The sequence below is a fragment of the Dipodomys merriami genome, unplaced genomic scaffold (assembly GCF_024711535.1).
Source record: "Dipodomys merriami isolate MVZ:Mamm:240054 unplaced genomic scaffold, mDipMer1.0.p SCAF_11, whole genome shotgun sequence".
NCBI lineage: Eukaryota > Metazoa > Chordata > Mammalia > Rodentia > Heteromyidae > Dipodomys > Dipodomys merriami.
Genome location: NW_027202382.1, coordinates 40,359,522 through 40,377,063, shown reverse-complemented (window position 1 = coordinate 40,377,063; position 17,542 = coordinate 40,359,522). Strand labels below are relative to the sequence as shown.

The following is a 17,542-nucleotide window of genomic DNA, read 5'->3' as shown; positions in this document are numbered from 1 at the left end:
TCTCCAGGTTGGCTGTGGAGACAGACACCGTAAACACATCATTTAATTCAGATGTCTGGGGCTCAGAGAGCTCAGGACACATGAGGAAGTTGCTTCCCTTAGGAGAAGTAGTCTCCCTGGAGGTGACACATGACAGCAGCAAGACAACCTAGAGCTCTAAGAAAGTGACATGTTGGTGGCAATGGAGTGACTCCAGAATACTGGTTAACATGTGCTAGTTGGAGTGAGAGTGAAACTGCCCAAACAGTAAAGCGTAAACACCTTCTGGGCTTTGATTAATTGAAGTTTTTGTTCCACTCTCTGGACTGGCCTTAGGTCCTGAGTGGCACAGGTGGGGACACAGAGGTGGTAGCAACTTCCTAGAGATGGCAAGTGTACTATAGCTCAATTTTGGCCATTCAGCCATTTTTTTTTTCATTCATTTGGGCAGCTGAATCTGTGCTACTCTGAGTTAGACATAGGTGTACTGGGGAATTGGAAGGATGAGGGGTGGCACTTTATTATGCATCACTCTTGGACTGAGAGCTTTATCTGTATCTTCTCTAATCCTCGTAAGTATATCATTTTGCTAATGAGAAAACATTTGCTAATGAGAAAACTGACTCAAGAGAGGGAAAGGGATTTGCCAAGAGTATCGAGTATTACCTGGTAACAGGCTAGAATTTGAATCCCCATGGTTTTGCTAAAATATATATCACCAATGGCATACATTTGTAATCCTAGCTTCTTGGGAGGCTGAGGTGAGGAGAACAGCAATTTGGGTGGAAGGGGTGTGGTAGGACCCCTGCTCAACCAATGGCATATTCTAGCTAGTGGGAGCTGAGATGAGGAAGATTTAATTTCCAAGTCAGACTGGACAAAGGAATCCCTGAAACCATCCCAACAGGAAATAATACATGGTGTGGTGGCATGGGCGGCTCGGCTCGTTCTAGGATTATGGTCTGCATCAGAAGTGAAGCCCTTTTTCAAAAATAACCAGCTCGGGGCTGGGAAGGTGACTCTGGTAGAGTGCTTGCCCCGCGTGCATGAGGCCCTGGATTCTACTCCTCAGCACCACACAAACAGAAAAGGCCAGAAGTGGCGCTGTGGCTCAAGTGGTAGAGCACTAGCCTTGAGCTGAAGAGCTCAGGGACAGCGCCCAAGCCTAGAGTTGAAGCCCCACGACCGAACAAACAAACAAAAAACCAGCTCATAAAAGGGCAGAAGGTTCGGCTTACCCATAGAGTGTCAGTTTAGCCATTGTGAGGCCCAGATCAATCCCAAGTAGCACCAAAAAAGAAGTCTAGGCCAAGCTGCCTCCACCAGAAAATTCTAGAATCCAAACTCCGTCCTACCCCAAACCTTCTTTCCTATGGAGTGTGGTGGTTTACCCTGTAATCCCAGCCCAGGAGCAGCTGAGGCAGGAGGATCGCGTGTTGGAAGCCAGCACCACCAGTCTAAAATCAAAACCCTCCCACTTAAACCCCTGGCTCCAGCATCTAGCTCAGAGACGGGCTGGGTAATCTGCTAAGCTGCCCGAAGGAATGAAATCAACAGACGACTGAATAGTCAAATTCAAGCCCTGACTACTCCATTTCCGACTACTAGTGGCTCACTCCACGAGTCAATTTCGCTAAGGGTGCTGTCTCGGGCACTAAGGCTAAGCTGTGAAATGCTCGCGTTAGAGGCGGGGCGGGATGAACCGCCGCTCTCCGGAAGGAAGAAGGCGGGACTAGAATCCCCAGGCGCGACGCCATTGGTTACGTACACCGCCACCCGGCAGTAGTTGCGGAGCTCACTCCCGCCTCTTCCTCTTTTCCTCCGACGAGGTGACGGCCGCGGCAGCTTTTCGCAGTTATGGTGAGGGCAAAGGGATCCGGCGCCATCCGAGGGCCGCTGGGTCACGGGAGCGGGTGGGGGCCGCGGGCTGAACTTGGGGGGGTCTCTTCTGCCTGTCTCATCGGTCTGTGAGGTGGCTGAGGACGGCCGGGCCCCGGGTTCGGGCCGCGGAGACGCGCGCGCCCGGCCCTTGAAGCTTCCCGTATGCTGAGTGGGGTGGCGGCCCTGCCAGGGAGCCGGCAGGGACTGTGCCGGCCGCGGCTGCCTGAGTACCAAGAGGTCTCGCGGGGTGACTGACACTCGGACCTTTTCCGCGCAGGCTAAGATTAAAGCTCGGGATCTGCGCGGCAAAAAGAAAGAGGAGCTGCTGAAGCAGCTGGACGACCTGAAGGTGGAGCTGTCCCAGCTGCGCGTCGCCAAAGTGACTGGTGGCGCGGCGTCCAAACTCTCCAAAATGTAAGGGACCGGCGCGGAGCGGCACGCGTGCCTGGGAGGCGACTGTAGGGCTGACGGGCCGTTCAGGTGCCTGCTTGCGCACCCATGGCACACGGGGGGCGCAGTTCTCGGGTGCAAGTTCCACTTCTCTTTCTCGTGTTGTTTGTTTTTAAACAAGTACTTATGGCCTGGTAGCTGCTCAAGGCTGGCACTCTACCACATGAGCCACGCCTCTGCGTCCGGCTTTTTTGGGGGTAGGGACTAGTCCTGGGGTTGAACTCAGGGCCTGAGCACTGTCCCTGAGCTTCTTTTGCTCAAGATTAGCACTCTACCACTTGAGCCATATCTCTACTTCCGGCTCTTCTGTGTATGTGGTACTGAGGAATCGAACCCAGAGTTTTGTGCATGCTGTGCAAGCAGTCTACCACTCAGCCACATTCCCAGCCCCCACTTCCTGCTTTTTGATGGTTCATTGGAGATAAGTCTCACAGACTTTACAGCTCACACAGGCTTTGAACCGTAATCCTCAGATCTTAGCCTCCTGAGTGACTAGGACTGAGGGTATAGCTGGCATTTCTCACTTTCATTTTTGTTGCTGGTGTTGGTGGTCGTGGGGCCTGAACTCTGGGCTTGGGCACTGTCCCTGAGCTCTTCAGCTCAAGGCTAGTGCTCTACCACTTGAACTACCTCACCACTTCTGGCTTTTTCTGCTTATGTGGTGCTGAGGAATCGAAATCAGGGCCTCATGTATGCAAGGCAAGCCCTCTACTACTGAGCCTCCTTCCCACTCCCATTTTCTCACTTTTTAAAAACAAAGCAAACTTCATATTCACTGCACTGAGTAAGTGTGATCAGACTGGCCCCAGTTGGCCTGGACTACAAATTTACATATCCTCCCCTTCAGATTGGCTTGGGTTAGTCTTCAGGTCTTTGATACTAACCGTGGGGTTCATTGGGAAGTTGCACAGTACACCTGCTAGCATGCTTCTTCTCACCTCTGGCCTCACCTCTGGAACCGTTTCTTCCTGGGTGAATATGGATAACAGGAATGCTCTGCCCCATCATTGCTAGCTCTGAAGGACCAACCTCAGGGAACATTGTGTTTCTACCCGTCCTCACTAATGTCTCTGTTTTGTAGCCGAGTTGTCCGTAAATCCATCGCCCGTGTTCTTACCGTCATTAACCAGACTCAGAAAGAAAACCTCAGGAAATTCTACAAGGTGAGGGAACTGTGGGTGTTGGCTTCTGAAAGCAAATTCTAGTCCTCTTAACAAGCAATCCTGCACTGGAATTTTGCCTGCCTGGAGAGATTGCATGTGCGTGTGTATTTGTACTGGAATTGGATGCTGTCCCAGGGCTTTTTGGTAGTTGATTGGAGATAGGAAGCTGCCTGGGCTGGCTTTGAACCACAGTCCTCAGATTATAGCCGTGAGTTGTCAGTGCATAGCAGCACTTGTGTTTTATTTATTTATTTTTGTCCTGGGGCTTGAACTCCTGGCCTGGGCGCTGCCCCTCTGTATTTCAGCTCAAGGCGAGCGCTCTACCACTTGAGCCTCAGCTTCACTTCCAGTTTTCTGGTGGTTAATTGGAGAAAGAGTCTCATGGACTTTCCCGCCCAGGCTGGCTTTGAACTGCCTCAGATCTCAGCCTCCTGAGTAGCTAGGATTACAGGTGTGAGCCAGTGATCCCTGGCTAAGCATGAGTCATTCTCACTTTTCAGACAAAATAAGTCTAAAGGTTTAGAAATGAGGTTTTCCAGGGTCACCTACAGTCACCACAGAGTTGACTGGGTGTTCTGGGAGATTTCCCCAGGCATCTGGACTCCTCAGCTTGGAGTTTTGGCAAGCACTTTGTGATCTTGCTCTTTATGTCTGTGCTGTCAAGATTCCAACAGCAGCAGGAGACTGTTCACACGCATTTTGAACACTTGCTTTACTGGTAGGAATTGAATCACATGGCTGAAACTTGAGTAGAGCTTGTGGCACAGGTAGAAGACACCCCCAGCCCAGGATAGTTGGAGAGGGAACCAAAGGCCTTTTCTTTCTGTTGATTATCCAGGATAATCTCCTTTAATTGTAAAGTAATGAGGGGCTTTGATTACTTCTGCAAACTACCTAAATTGGTGTTGGTTGGGCCTACCAAAGCTATAATGTGGCTAGGCTGCTGCCACCTGCAATGTGTATGTACATTCATGTAAGAGAACACATCTAGGAGCTTTCCTTGGGCTCTGAGGGAACCATCAGAGACAGTGTGGCAGTCAAGGAGGTGGAGCTTTCTATAGTGAAAATGTCTTACATCACACCAAAACCCTGCCCATGTGTGCCTGTTTCATGCTAAAGGTGGCTATGGTGACTGAGGAACTAAAGTTAATTTGGATGGAGCAAAAACGCAGGGCCTCACATGTGCTAGGCAAGTACTCTACCACTGAGCTCTGGCACCCCAGGAAGAACTGGGGTGTTAGTGAAAATCCTCCATGAAGGTTTGTGTGCCTAGTGGCTGCTGTTTGGACAGCAGTGTTCTAGGTGTGTTAGGCTTGCCCTCACCCTACACTCGCTGCTGTTTGTGCTCTGCTCTGTAGCTGTAGCCAGGGTACTTGCTGTAGGTGGCTCCCTCCCCCTGCTCCAGTCCTGGTTCTGTGTTCAGTCTTAATTAAGTCTGATTTCATTGTAGCACCGGCACCCAGAACAAGGCCTTGTGCTTGGAGGCGGGAATAGGGTGGACAAAGATATGTGAGACTATTAGGTCAGGGCTCTGTGCCTGTGTCTGCAAGGGCTTGTTTGCACCTTCCTCTGCTCTCTTGTATAGCCTTGTGAAGGAGTATTACAGAACAAGTGAGGGAGCATGTAGCCCTTTGACCTCCTGGCCCTGGTTGGGGGCACCCTGCTGAGTACACCTCACAGCAGTTCAGCCCCCTGTGCACTCAAGCATCCTGACCCTATCTTGGTGCTCAGATTCCTTCATTCTTCTGTCTATACCACAGGGCAAGAAGTACAAGCCCCTGGACCTGCGGCCTAAGAAGACTCGAGCACTGCGCCGGCGGCTCACCAAGCATGAGGAGAAGCTGAAGACCAAGAAGCAGCAGCGGAAAGAACGGCTGTACCCTCTGCGCAAGTATGCGGTCAAGGCCTGAGAACGACGCCACAACAATAAAATGAAAACCTGGCAGGTGTTCCTCTGTGCTTGCTGAATGGCAGGGTGTGGGGTGGGCTCCTGCCATTGGCCATAGGGGTCTCATTGTATTCGGTGTCCTTGAGCCTATGGTACAGAGCTATCCTGCTGGTGTGCTCTTGGCAGGACTGGGTGGCTTAAGCAGTGGACTTGTCATATGTTAGCAGCAGTTCCAGACACAAAGAGTTTCCCATCTGGGGTGAAGACACAGGAATGGGCCACGTCCAGGTTTCCTTGCTAGAAGCAGTATCAAACTCTGAGTTTTCAATTCCTACTTGCCCGCCAGGTCCCTTGTAGGGTCAGAGTTTTGCTGGTCCCTCAGGTGCTATAAACACAGCCTTACCTTCAGGCTCTCAAGGCACTTTCCAGTCTTGAGGTCCCAGACTTTTACCTGGAAGTAAAAATGAAAACGCCCACGCCTGTCTACTTAGGCTGAGATCTGGAGGATTGTGGTTTAAAGTCATCCCTGACAAGCTAGGAAAAGCACAGCTGGGCTGGGGACTGGTGGCTCACGCCTGTAATCCTAACTACTCAGGAGGCTGAGATATGAAGATCATGGTGGTTCAAAGCCAGCCCAGGCAGGAAAGACCGTGAGGTGCTGTGGCTCAAGTGGTAGAGCCTTGAACTGAAGAGCTCAGGGGCAGTACCCACGCCCAGACTTTAAGATCCACAACTTACAAAGCCAGAAAGTGGCTGTGGCCCAAGTGGTAGAGTGCTAGCCTTGGGCACAAAGAAGTTCAGGGACAGCACCCAGGCCTTAAGTTCAAGCCCCAGGATGGGGGCAGGTGGGGCATGGGGGGGGTGGAGCTGGAGGCACATGACATGGTAGAGGGAGAGCAGCACATGGGGTTTAAGCCCTGAAATAGAGTTGTACCTGCAGAGCCACTGGTTGGGACTAGTGTGTCTTATGTACCAGCCAATGGGCAGTACTTTGGTCTTGTCCACTTCTAGTTAGGACAGGTTAGGTATGTGAACATGTGGAGAAGGTGCTTGGTGTGAGGAAGGGCTGGGACAGGCCTGATTGCCTTACCGTGCGGGAATAGCCAGCACTGGCCAGCTGCAGCTGATCAGGAGAGAAGGCCAAGCTCTTCACCCAGGTGGAGTGGCCCTTGAGGTGGAGGAGCAGGCTGTTAGTTTCAGGCTTCCAGATGCAGATAGTCTTGTCCCAGGAGCCAGATGCCTGTACGGACAGTCAAGGCTGGATGCTAGGCTCCCAAATGGGCTGCATCCTGTTAAAAGTTGCAGGGCCAGCCAGGAAGCTTACCAGGAGGCCAGAGGCCGAGTAGCATAAGCAGCTGACATTGCCGCGGTGACCTTCTAGCTCCTTGTGAAAAAAGGTTGGGGTTCCCACCCGCAGGTCCCAGATGCAGACACTGGAGTCCCAGGAGCCAGTGGCCTGTTGGTGGGCAGTGACCATGAGTGAGGGGCTTCCCTGGGGCCACAGGGCAGGGTCGGGTGTAATTAGGCTCACCAGGCAGTCAGCACTGGGGGAGAAGTCACTGCTCTGGATGCAGTCCTGGTGCGTAGGTAAGAGGCGCAGTGTGCAGCCGGACTGAAAATCGGAAGCAGTGGGAGGCAGTTGTGGGGCCTGCAATCAGGTCAGGCCCTGTCTTTCTAGCATGCTGCCCACCCAGGGCTGTTCCACAGGTGGATACAAAAGTAGAAAAGGGGACTAGGAAGGTGGCTCAGTGGTAGAGCGCTTGCCTTGCATGCATGAGGCCCTGGGTTCAATTCCTCCACACCACATCAGCAAAAAAAAAACCTGAAGTGGCGCTATGGCTCAAGTGGTAGAGCACTAGCCTTGAGCTGAAGAGCTGAGGGACAGCGCCCAGACCCAGAGTTCAGGCCCTATGACCGGACCCAAAACAAAAAAAGTTGGAAAGGTGGCTAGGTGGTAGAGTGCTTGCTTTGCATGCGTAAGGCCCTGGGTTGGATTCTTCAGCACCACATAATCAAGCCGGAAGTGGCACTATGGCTCAAGTGGTAGAGTGCGAGCTGAAGAGAGGAGGGACAGCGCTTGGGCCCCATGATAAAAGTAGAGAGGGATTCTGGTTGAAACCCTGTGCAAAAGCCCAGTGTGGGGAGGCCTGGAGGTAGATGTGAGTCTGGGGAGTGGGTATGAGCCTTGGGGGACCACTGCACGAGAAGTGTGGAAGTGGACAAAGCCCTCTGCCAGGCCTCAGCTCTCCACATACCTGCACCTCAGAGAGCATCACCCGCTTGTCCCAGCCACCCGATGCCAGCAGCCTTGAGTCAGGGCTGAAGCTCACAGTTTCCACGCTCCGCTGGTGACCTGCAGACCCGGCCCAGGGCAGGCATGTGTCACAGAATGTGCTAAGTCCACAAAGGAGCCCTGTCCTGGCTGGGGCTCCCAGGTCTGCACTGTCCACTCACCTCGCAGCACCTGCACACACTTGGTGCTGGCCACATCCCACAGGCGGATGGTGCAGTCTCCGGAGGAGCTGGCAAAGAGATGGCCATCCGGGGAGAAGCGGCAGAACTTCACTGGGCCTGGAGCAGGGAAACAACTGCCCTCCCCTCCTGTGCTTGAGCCCACCCCTGTAGCACATCACCCTCCACCCCTCCCAAAAGCAGACGAACCCCCAATCCAACTTGCCCAAATCAAATGCAGGCAGTTCTTTCCAGAAGCAACTTAGTAGCCTGGCCTGAGTTTACTGCTTTCGGGCTCCTCAGCCTGGACCTGGCCTCCACAGCCTGCCTTGGTTGTCCTGCACTCAATCTTCCCTGGGTCTTTTTGTACCATTCCTCTAGGTATTAAACTTCAGGTTTGAGTGCCATCCCTGAAGTTTTTGCTCAAGGCTAGTACTTGACCACTTGAGCCACAGCTCTACTCCCCACCTTCTTGGGGACAGGAATCTGGTTTTGAACCATGACCCCCAGAATGGAAGGAAGGGGAACAAGCTGTTGAAAGGCATAGTTTTTCTGTGGGGGTTTTTTTTTTGGGGGGGGGTGTTGTTGGTTTTATAGGTTGTAGGGTTTGAACTCAGGGCCTGAGCACTGTCCTTGAGCTCTTTTTGCTCAAGACCAGCACTCTACCACTTCAGCCACAGTGCTATTTCTGGTTTTCTGGTGGTTAATTGGAGATAAGGTCCAGGAATGTGGCTTAGCATGCATGACGTCCTGGGTTCCATTACTCAGTACCCAAAGAAAGTGACACTGGCTCAAGTAGTAAGAGTGCTAGCCTTGGGCAAAAGAAGCTCAGGGACAATGCCCAGGCCCCAGTTCAAGCCCCAGGACTGGCAAACAAAAATCTCAGCCTCCTGAGTAGCTAGGATTACAGGCACGAGACCCAGTTCCTGGCTAGTTTGTTTTTCAAGACAAAGAGTTATGGCATGAACATGAATCGTAGTGTGAGTTGCAATTACCATCACATGGAACTATATGTTTAAGCCAGTTAATGTGGTAAAAGTTATTCATACTCCAGGTCTGGTAGGGGAAGTCCCAGCCCTGCCCCTGTCTTGCTCTATGCCCTGCCTCCATATAAGAATCTAATGAATTGAGCTCTGCAGTGTTAGCCCAGGCTCTTTGGCCTCCATCTCCTAGTCACACTGCAGAGCCCCACCTGTGTGGTCAGCCATCTTCCACAACAGCCTCCTGCTCTTGGTCTCCCAGCCATAGACACAGCCATCCTCTGAGGCTGTGAGCAGGATCCGGTGGTCAGGGGAGAAGGCAGAGCAGTTAACCTGGAAGCATAGCACAAAAGTGGCCCCATTCTGAGGCAGGAGACACCTGTCCCCTCTGCTGTCACCCGATACTCCTGTGAAGGCCCTACACTGCCCAGGAGTCTGAGGTGGGAGCTTGGACTCCAAGCCCACTTACCCTCCATAACCTTGTAAACTTGAGCCTGGAGCTGGAACCCAGAAGCGCCTCCACCCATTCGAGAGCTGAAGCTGAATGGATACAAGCCCAAAAACCTGCTCTAGCCCCTGAGTCTATCATTTTTGGAGCCAGAGCCCAAGAACACTGAAGGTGAAGGCCTTGTGAGAACCAGAGTCCAGCAAGGCATCACTGGCTCTCGCCAGCAATCTGAGCTACTCAGGAGCCTGAGATCTGCTCATCACGGTTCTAAGCAAGCCAGGTCAGGAAAGTCAGACTTTTATCTCCAGTTAACCACCAGGAAACCAGAAGTGGACATGTTCAAGTGGTAAAGTGCTAACCTTGAGTGAAAAAGCTTAGGGACAGCACCCAGGCCCTGAATTCAAGCCCCAGGACTGGCAACAAAAAATAAGAAGCTGGGTGTCAGTGGCTCACACCTGTAACCCTAGCTACTCAGGAGGCTGAGATCTGAGGATCGAGGTTCAAAGCCAACCCAGGCAGGAAAGGCCCTGAAACTCTTATCTCCAATAAACCAACAGAAAACTGGAAGTGGCGCTGTGGCTCAAGTGATAGCGCCCGGCCCAGAGTTCAAGCCCCATGACCGACAAAAAAGAAAAGAAAATGATAAAAGAGCCCGTTCTGGACACACACACACACACTACATATAGTACAGAGAGCCAGGGAAGACCGCAGGCCAGGGGTGCAGAGCCGGCAGGGCCCTCACCTCCCCTCGGTGATGCCCAAAGAACTTCACTCTCCCCACGGCCAGCATCCCTGAGGCCCGCTCTTCAGGGCCGCCCCGCCCGGCGGGCTCCGTTGTAGGTGGTCGTTGGGCCCGCGGTCAGGGCCAGGCCTAGGACCCGGTGGCAGGGGCAGGCCTAGGACCCGGTGGCAGGGCCAGGCCTAGGACCCGGTGGCAGGGGCAGACCTAGGACCCGGTGGTAGGGCAAAGAGGAAACTGGTCGAGCCGTCGCCATGGCAACCAGGGCGGGGCGCACAGCCGCAGTGGAAGCCAAGGGGGAGGATGACGGAGAGCGACGAATTTCAGCCTTTGGAAGGTGGAGTCGCAGCCGCCGGGCCGCGGGAGAAGACGGTGGTGCACCGGGAGGCCGCTAGAGGGCGCGCCTGGCCCGCGCACCGCGCGGCGGGTCCCAGCCGCCGCCGCTCTAACCGCGCCCCCGTCGGCGCCACCGGGAGCGCCGGCTTGGCCGCGCAGGACTCCATGGCAGGTGCCCGAGGGAAGAGGGGAGGACAGCAGGACATGGAAAGGTAGGTGAGCCGCTGCTGTCCTGGTTGCCGGCCGCCAGCGCCGTCTGCACTGGCGGCAGGGCTGGCGGAGGCGGAGTGGGGTGGAGGGAGGGGTGGGGAAGATCAGGAAACCGAGACTAAGAGAAGCAGAGTGACCTGCCCTGTGTCTGACCCAGGGGCGAGCCCTTGGTAACTTGGGGGTGCATTGGGACACTTGGTTTAGATACCGAGATCCTGGCACACATGTCGAGGTCCAGTGAGGCCCCAGAAGGACCACCGCACAGTTACCCAGCACCTCCGTGGTAGAGCTGAAGCCAGAACGCAGCCAAGCCCCAGCACCACAGGACCAGTGTGGAACACCCCCCCCACACACACATCCATCCCCCCTCGGAGAATTCCAGGCCCCTGGGGCCAGGCAGGGCAGCTGGGCTTTGGGAGCTTCAAATTCAAGGGTTCCCAGCGGTGACTCACGCCCCTCCCCCTGTTTACCCCTTTGCCAGAAACTTCTCACGAGATCACTGTATTTCTGCTCTATTTTAGGCCCTAGACAGTCAGGCGGGCAAGTGGGGGCGACAATGGCGGCTTTGAGGCGGCCCCACCCCCATGGCACTCCCAGAGGGCCTAAGTCACTCAGTTGCCTGGTCAGAAATCAGTGTGAGCTGGGACTAGAAGGCTGTTGCCCCCACATGGCTCCCAGGAAAGCTCTCCCAGAACAAGAGCCTCAGAGCGCTCTGCTCAGGCACTACCCCCACCCCAAGCCCCATCTCTGGACATGTTCCTGTACCTGGTTGAACTGACAAGCACAAGCAAGCCTTTGACCTTGAATAAGGACAAAGCTATACTCTGGGAGGTGCTTTCCCAGCCCCAGAGCCCTCCTAGTAGACCTTGTCCCTCAGGCCTATGACACCCCTCCAATCCCATAGAGCTGTGGCTCTGAAGTCTGTATGTGGAACCAGCTGCTATGAGTACTAGGACACACAGGACACTGAAAGTCTCATAGACTTTCCTTACTGGGCTGGCTTCAAAACATGATCCTCAGGGCTGGGAAGGTGGCTCAGTGGTAGAGCGCTTGCCTTGCATGCATGAGGCCCTGGGTTCGATTCCTCAGTACCACATAAGCAAAAAGAAAAAAGCCGGAAGTGGCACTGTGGCTCAAGTGGTAGAGTGCTAGCCTTGAGCTGAAGAGCTGAGGGATAGTGCCCAGGCCCAGAGTTCAGGCCCACGACTGGACCCAAAAAAAAAAAAAAAAACATGATCCTCAGATCTCAGCCTCCTGAGTAGCTAGGATTACAGGGTGAGCCACAGGAACCTGGCTATGAGACTCTTATCTTTATTAAACTACCCAAAACTCCACAAATGGAGTTGCGGCTCCAAGTGGTAGAGCTCTAGCTTTGAAGAAAAGAAGCTCAGGAACATTGCCCAGGCCCTGAGTTCATACTTCAGGACAAGAGGGGTGGTGGGTGAGAGGGGGGGAAAGGAAGGAAGGAAGGGAAAGGAAGAAAAGAATGAAAGACTTTCCTTTGTTCCCTCAGCTTAAAATCACAAACAAGCACCAGTGGCTCATACCTATGATCTTAGCTACTTGGAGGCTGAGATCTGAGGATCGTGGTTCAAAGCCAGCATGAACAGGAAAGGAAAGTGAGTGGGATTCTTCTCTCCAATTAACCAGCCAAAAAAGCTATATGTGGAGGTGTGGCTCAAGTGGTAGAGTACTTGCCTTGAGTGAAAAAGCTCAGGACAGTGCTCAGGCCCTGAGCACTGAGTTCAAACTCCAGTACTCATATAAAACAAAACAAAACAGCAACAACAAAATAGACACAAAGCTCCCAACTGAGCCCTGTGCCAGTGGCCTATGCCTGTAATTCATAACTACTTAGGAGACCGAGATCTGAGGTTCATGGTTCAAAGCTAGCCCAGGCGGGCAAGTCTATAAGACTCTTTTCTCCAGTTAAACACCAGAAAACTAGAAGTGGTGCTGTGAGTCAAAGTGGTACGGTGCTAGCCTTGAGAGAAAAAGCTCAGGGATAGCACTCAGGCCCTGAGTTCAAGCCCTAACACACACACACACACACACACACACACACACACACACACACACACACACACACACACACACACACACGGGTCTCAACTGCTTCCCCAAGTTCATCAAAGGACTCCACACCCCAGAATACTTGTGATGTAGACACATCAGGGGGACTCTGTGCCCATCAGAGGGAGAAGGTGCCAGTCCTAAGTATGGGCAGGGGCCACGCCTACCTGGTGTGTCTCTGGGACACCTGACGAGGTGCTAAGTTTGGTGGGAACAGAGGGATCTCCCTGGTTCAGGCCCTGCCCACGTGACTGGAAAACCCAGCCACTCCATCCTTCAGGCAGGCTGTCCTGGTATTGCCAGGCCCCATACCAAACTGGCTTTTGACACGTCTTCTCATCTCCAAAGGCATGCCCATAGGCCTGGACCAGCACACATCCCATAGAGCTCACCTCTCTCAGCAAGACAGCCACAGAGGCTCTTAGAGACGTCAAGGCATACAAAAGAGAACTCTTCATTTCTTAAGCCTCTGTGCACATGGGATCAGTGTCCAAAGACAAGCAAGTCTTTGGGAAAGTGCTGCAAATTCCTAAAGTGCTGAACTCTGGGGGAGGAGGAGAGACAGCCAGGGCAAGACACACAGGACCCTGAAGAGTGCCAACTCTGGGGACGTGGGACGTGCCATTTGAGCACCAGTGTGTCATTGTTTGTGAAGAGCTCCCTGGCTATCTGGCCCACAACTTGTCCCACAAGTCCTCAGCAGTGTTTGGAGCATCGTGTGTGGTCTGGGAGGTTACATAATGCCAGGGCTGGGCAGTGTTTTCTGACCAGGGCCCCAGGAAGCAGGAAATGCTGTTTTATGGCAAAACAGGAAGAAGAAGGTATGGAAGGCCGGTGCCCTGGCTCCTGCCAGCTCCCAGCTCCAGGCTCTGAGGTCTCTCGAGTTCTCTCCAGGGAACTGGCTTACAATAAGCCAGGCTTATTTGGACAGAATTCCTCCTCGTGCAGAGTGCGCTAGGTAAGTCTGGGGTCCTTGCCACCTAGATTCACTGGAGATGATCCCTACAGCTATGTCTTTGAGGCTACTTTTCCCTTTTCTGGAGCCCCTCTAGTCATTTGTAGGAGGGATCCAACTCTCCAGGGAGCTATACACAATGCCCTGAAGCCACATGTCTTGGAATACACTCTGACTTGTCCTTGTCCCCTCTGAAGTATGGGGACAGAAACAAGCAACACCCTCACATGGCCTGGCTAGGCCCAAATTGGAGGCCATCGTCCTCTCTAGTTTTCTAGACGCTCGGTCTCTTGTCATTCAGCATTCAGCACTGGAGGCCAAACAGCCTCAAGTTTCCACAGCTCTATTCACTGCCCGTGTGGGAAGTGCTTTTTCCCATGAGTGACTGGCCGGCCGGCTCCCACCCTGGCTGCTACTTGCATCACAGATTCTTCAGGAGCACCCTCAAGACCAACCACGACGCGACCAAATGTCATCGCCTTGGCTCCCAGCTGCCTAGCGAGTCTTGAAAGCATTGTTAGGAGTCCTACTTCTACCACACAAAGCATTAATTCTACCACTATAACAGCTGCAAAGTTATAAGCTGGACTTCTGTGTTCTAAATCCAAACTGGGAGAACAATGATCCATGGGGTAGGAAGAGAGAGAGACAGAGAGAGAGAGAGACAGAGGGGGGGGGAGGAGGAGGGAGGGGGAGGGATACCCTGTAGCCTATCACTAGAGTCTCCTATCCATAGACCAGCCCATAGGCCATAGGGTAAGCAGCGGCACATTCCCTTAGGAGAAAGCAGTGAATCTGTGTGTATGTGGTGTGTGTGTGTGTGTGTGTGTGTGTGTGTGTGTGTGTGTGTGTGTGTGTGTGTGTGTGTGTGTACTAATACTGGGCTAATACTGATATGAATACTAAGACTCAGGGCCTAGGCACTGTTCTTGAACTTTGTCTGTTCAATCCTAATGTTCTGCTACCTGAGCCATAGCTCCACTTCCAGTTTTTGGTGGTTCATTAGAAAAAAGTCTCACATCACAGGTTTCTATCCAGGCTAGCTTCGAACTGTGATCCTGAAATCTCAGCCTCCTGAGAAGCTGAGATGACAGTGAGCCATCAGCACCCTATTTTTTTTTTATTGTCGACTGTGGGCCTTGAATTCAGGGCCTAGTCTCTGAGCTCTTTTGTTCAAGGCTAGTGCTGTATCACTTTGAGCCATAGTGCCACTTCTGGTTTTCTGGCAGTTAATTGGAGATAGGAGTCTCATGGAGGGATGGGTAGGAATGTGGCTTAGTGGTAGAGTCCTTGCCTAGCATGCATGAAGACCTGGGTTCAGTACCTCAGTACCACATAAATAGACAAAGCCAGAAGTAGTGATGTGGCTCAAGTGGTAGATTGCTAGCCTTGAGCAAAAAGCAGCTCAGGACAGTGCCCAGGCCCTGAGTTTAAGCCCCAGGACTAGCAAAAAAAAAAAAGTCTCACAGACTTCCCTACCCATGCTGACTTTGAACCACAATTCTTAGATCTCAGCCTCCTGATTAGCTGGGATTACAAGCATGAGCCACCAGTGCCTGGCTCCTATTATATTTTTCTTTTTATTTTTTATCGGTCGTGGGGCCTAAACTCTGGGCTTGGGCGCTGTCCCTCAGCTCTTCAGCTCAAGGCTAGTGCTCTACCACTTGAGCCACAGCACCACTTCCAGCTTTTTCTGCTTTCGTGGTGCTGAGGAATTGAACCCAGGGCCTCAAGCATACAAGGCAAGCACTCTACCACTGAGCCACCTTCCCAGCCCCTGTATTTTTCTTTCAATTGTGGGTTTTTGTTGTTATTGTTGGTTTTGTTGTGTTTCTGGATTTTTTTGTTTTTGTCTTTTCTTTTTTGGTACTGGGGATCAAACCCAAATGTCGCATTTGCCAGGTAAATACTTTGCCACTGAGCTACATCCCAGCCCCCTATTGTTTTGTTTTTGTTTTTGTTTTTGTTGTGGGGCTTGAACTCAGCCTGTTGAGCCACAGTGCCAATTCCGGTTTTCTGGTAGAGATAAGAGTCTCATGGCCTTTCCGGCCCAGGCTGGCTTTGAACTGCAATCCCCAGATCTCAGCCTCCTGAGTAGCTAAGATTACAGGCTTGAGCTACTAGTACCCAGCCTATTGTGTCTTTAGTATGGTCTTTTCTGTGAGTTATTCTGTTTGAGTAGCAATGCAACCCAATGCCACAGGAACTCAAGACAAACAAGACCTGACCCTTGCCCCTTTCCCAGCGCGGGCCCTGACACATGACCAGAACTTTCTGGCGGGGATTGAGCGCACAGGCCTCAGCAGGCTTCTCTCACACTCTGGTGACTTCCACAGAACATGCTGAGAGCCTGGGCCCAGCTCCAAGCAACAGATGCCATCAGCCACCAGGGTTCCGATGCCTGGGCCAGATTTGGGAATGGAGCGAGGGGTGGGGCAGGGCAGAGCTGGCAGGCCAGTCAGAGGGGACTCTATCTTAGCTGCTTAATTCTTTGTTTAATTACTTAATGGTCCTGGACACAGAGATGGCAAATAGTCTGAGGACAAAGGAACGGGCCCACCTTGTGCCCTGATCCCGGGGCTGTGACCTGCTAGTCTGAAGCTGAGGTCTCTGTCCACACTCAAAGTTCTAGTGGCATTTCCTGGTCCTGCCAGAGGGGTTCTCCCTGGGGGGTGGGTTGGTCCCCTGTCTGGCTGACTTCATCCCTCTCCCAGTCCCTGTCACCTTGCTACACAGCTCTATTGCTAGCATGCAAGCCAGAGTTTTCCATTACATTTTAAAACAATTGAGACTAGGTGCTCGTGGCTCATGCCTGGAATCCTAGCTACTCAGGAGGCTGAGATCTGAGGATTGCAGTTCAAAGCCAGCCTGGCCAGAAAGGTTCATGAGACTCCTATCTACAGAATAACCAGCAAAAGGCTGCAAGTAATGCTGTGGTTCATATGGTAGAGCACCCACCTTGAGTGAAAGGCTCAGAGACAGCGCCCAGGCCTTGAGCTCAAGCCCCAGGACTGACACACACAAAAATTTATATTTATTTATTTTATTTTGTATTTTTTGTCACTCGTGGGGCTTGAACTCTGGGCTTGGCTACTGTTCCTGTGCTCTTCAGCTCAAGGGTAGTGCTCTACCACTTGAGCAACAGCGCCACTTCTGTTTTTTTTTTTTTCCTGATGGTTAATTGGAAATAAGTTTCACGGACTTTGCTGCCCAGGTTGGCTTTGAACCATGATCCTCAAATCTCAGCCTCCTGAGTAGCTAGGATTACAGGTGTGAGCCACCGGCACCTGGCTAAAATATTTTTTTAGTTACATGTTCACTGTGCGTGTGTGTGTGTGCGTGTGTGTGTGTGTGTGTGTGTGTGTGTGTGTGTGTGTATGTGTGTGTGTGTGTGGAGGCTGGCTCTAGGAGGAAAAAGGCATGAGCTCCAGGACAGGAAGAAGGAAAGATAGAAGAGAGAGGGGTCAAACCTCCTGCTCTTCTCTTCCATTCTGCCCAACAGCCCAGCCCTCCAGTGGTTCCCATGGAAGTGGAATCCAGAAGCGCCATTTCAGAGACCATTGAAATAGAGACAAGGAAAGCCCCTAACCCAGTCCAGGAGACAAGGGGACAGGAGTGACGCCCTGGATGTCTATGGTCATCTGGGTCAGGTGTACCACCTGGGCACCCCAGGTAGGCCAGAGAGCAGGGCTGTGACCATGGCGCCCAGGCCATCTTGCCAGTCAGGCCCCACGACCAACCAAAATAAATAATAAATAAACATAAAAAAAACTAACTGCCAGGTGCTGGTGGCTCATGCTTATAATCTTAGCTACTCAGGAAGCTTAGATTTTTTTTTTTTTTTTGGTCAGTTGTGGGGCTTGAACTCTGGGCCTTGGGCGCTGTCCCTCAGCTCTTCAGCACAAGACTAGCACTCTACCACTTGAGCCACAGCGCCACTTCTGGCTTTTTTTGGTGGTTTATTGGAGATAAGAGTTTCATGGACTTTC

The 17,542-nt window shown here is 52.4% G+C and overlaps 2 protein-coding genes and 1 long non-coding RNA gene across 3 annotated transcripts; 2 read left to right on the top strand and 1 right to left on the bottom strand.

The window, feature by feature from the left end:
- The first annotated feature begins 1,754 nt into the window (after positions 1 to 1,754).
- Positions 1,755 to 5,416, top strand: Rpl35 (ribosomal protein L35). The gene is made up of 4 exons (XM_070013411.1): positions 1,755 to 1,839; positions 2,138 to 2,274; positions 3,392 to 3,473; positions 5,234 to 5,416. The coding sequence occupies exons 1-4, from the start codon at positions 1,837 to 1,839 to the stop codon at positions 5,381 to 5,383; spliced, it is 372 nt and encodes a 123-aa protein (XP_069869512.1). The 5' UTR covers positions 1,755 to 1,836; the 3' UTR covers positions 5,384 to 5,416.
- Wdr38 (WD repeat domain 38) lies at positions 5,414 to 10,185 on the bottom strand. Its single transcript, XM_070013408.1, has 9 exons — positions 9,983 to 10,185; positions 9,005 to 9,125; positions 7,816 to 7,932; positions 7,617 to 7,714; positions 6,893 to 6,973; positions 6,686 to 6,817; positions 6,452 to 6,601; positions 5,765 to 5,812; positions 5,414 to 5,658 (listed from the first exon to the last, which is right to left on the bottom strand). Exons 1-9 carry the CDS (start codon positions 10,028 to 10,030, stop codon positions 5,575 to 5,577), a joined length of 879 nt encoding a protein of 292 aa, XP_069869509.1. The 5' UTR covers positions 10,031 to 10,185; the 3' UTR covers positions 5,414 to 5,574.
- A 165-nt stretch (positions 10,186 to 10,350) lies between these two features.
- Positions 10,351 to 17,328, top strand: LOC138821261 (uncharacterized). The gene is made up of 3 exons (XR_011370106.1): positions 10,351 to 10,527; positions 13,410 to 13,556; positions 17,056 to 17,328. It is a non-coding gene; the product is annotated as an uncharacterized lncRNA (long non-coding RNA).
- The last annotated feature ends 214 nt before the right edge of the window (positions 17,329 to 17,542 follow it).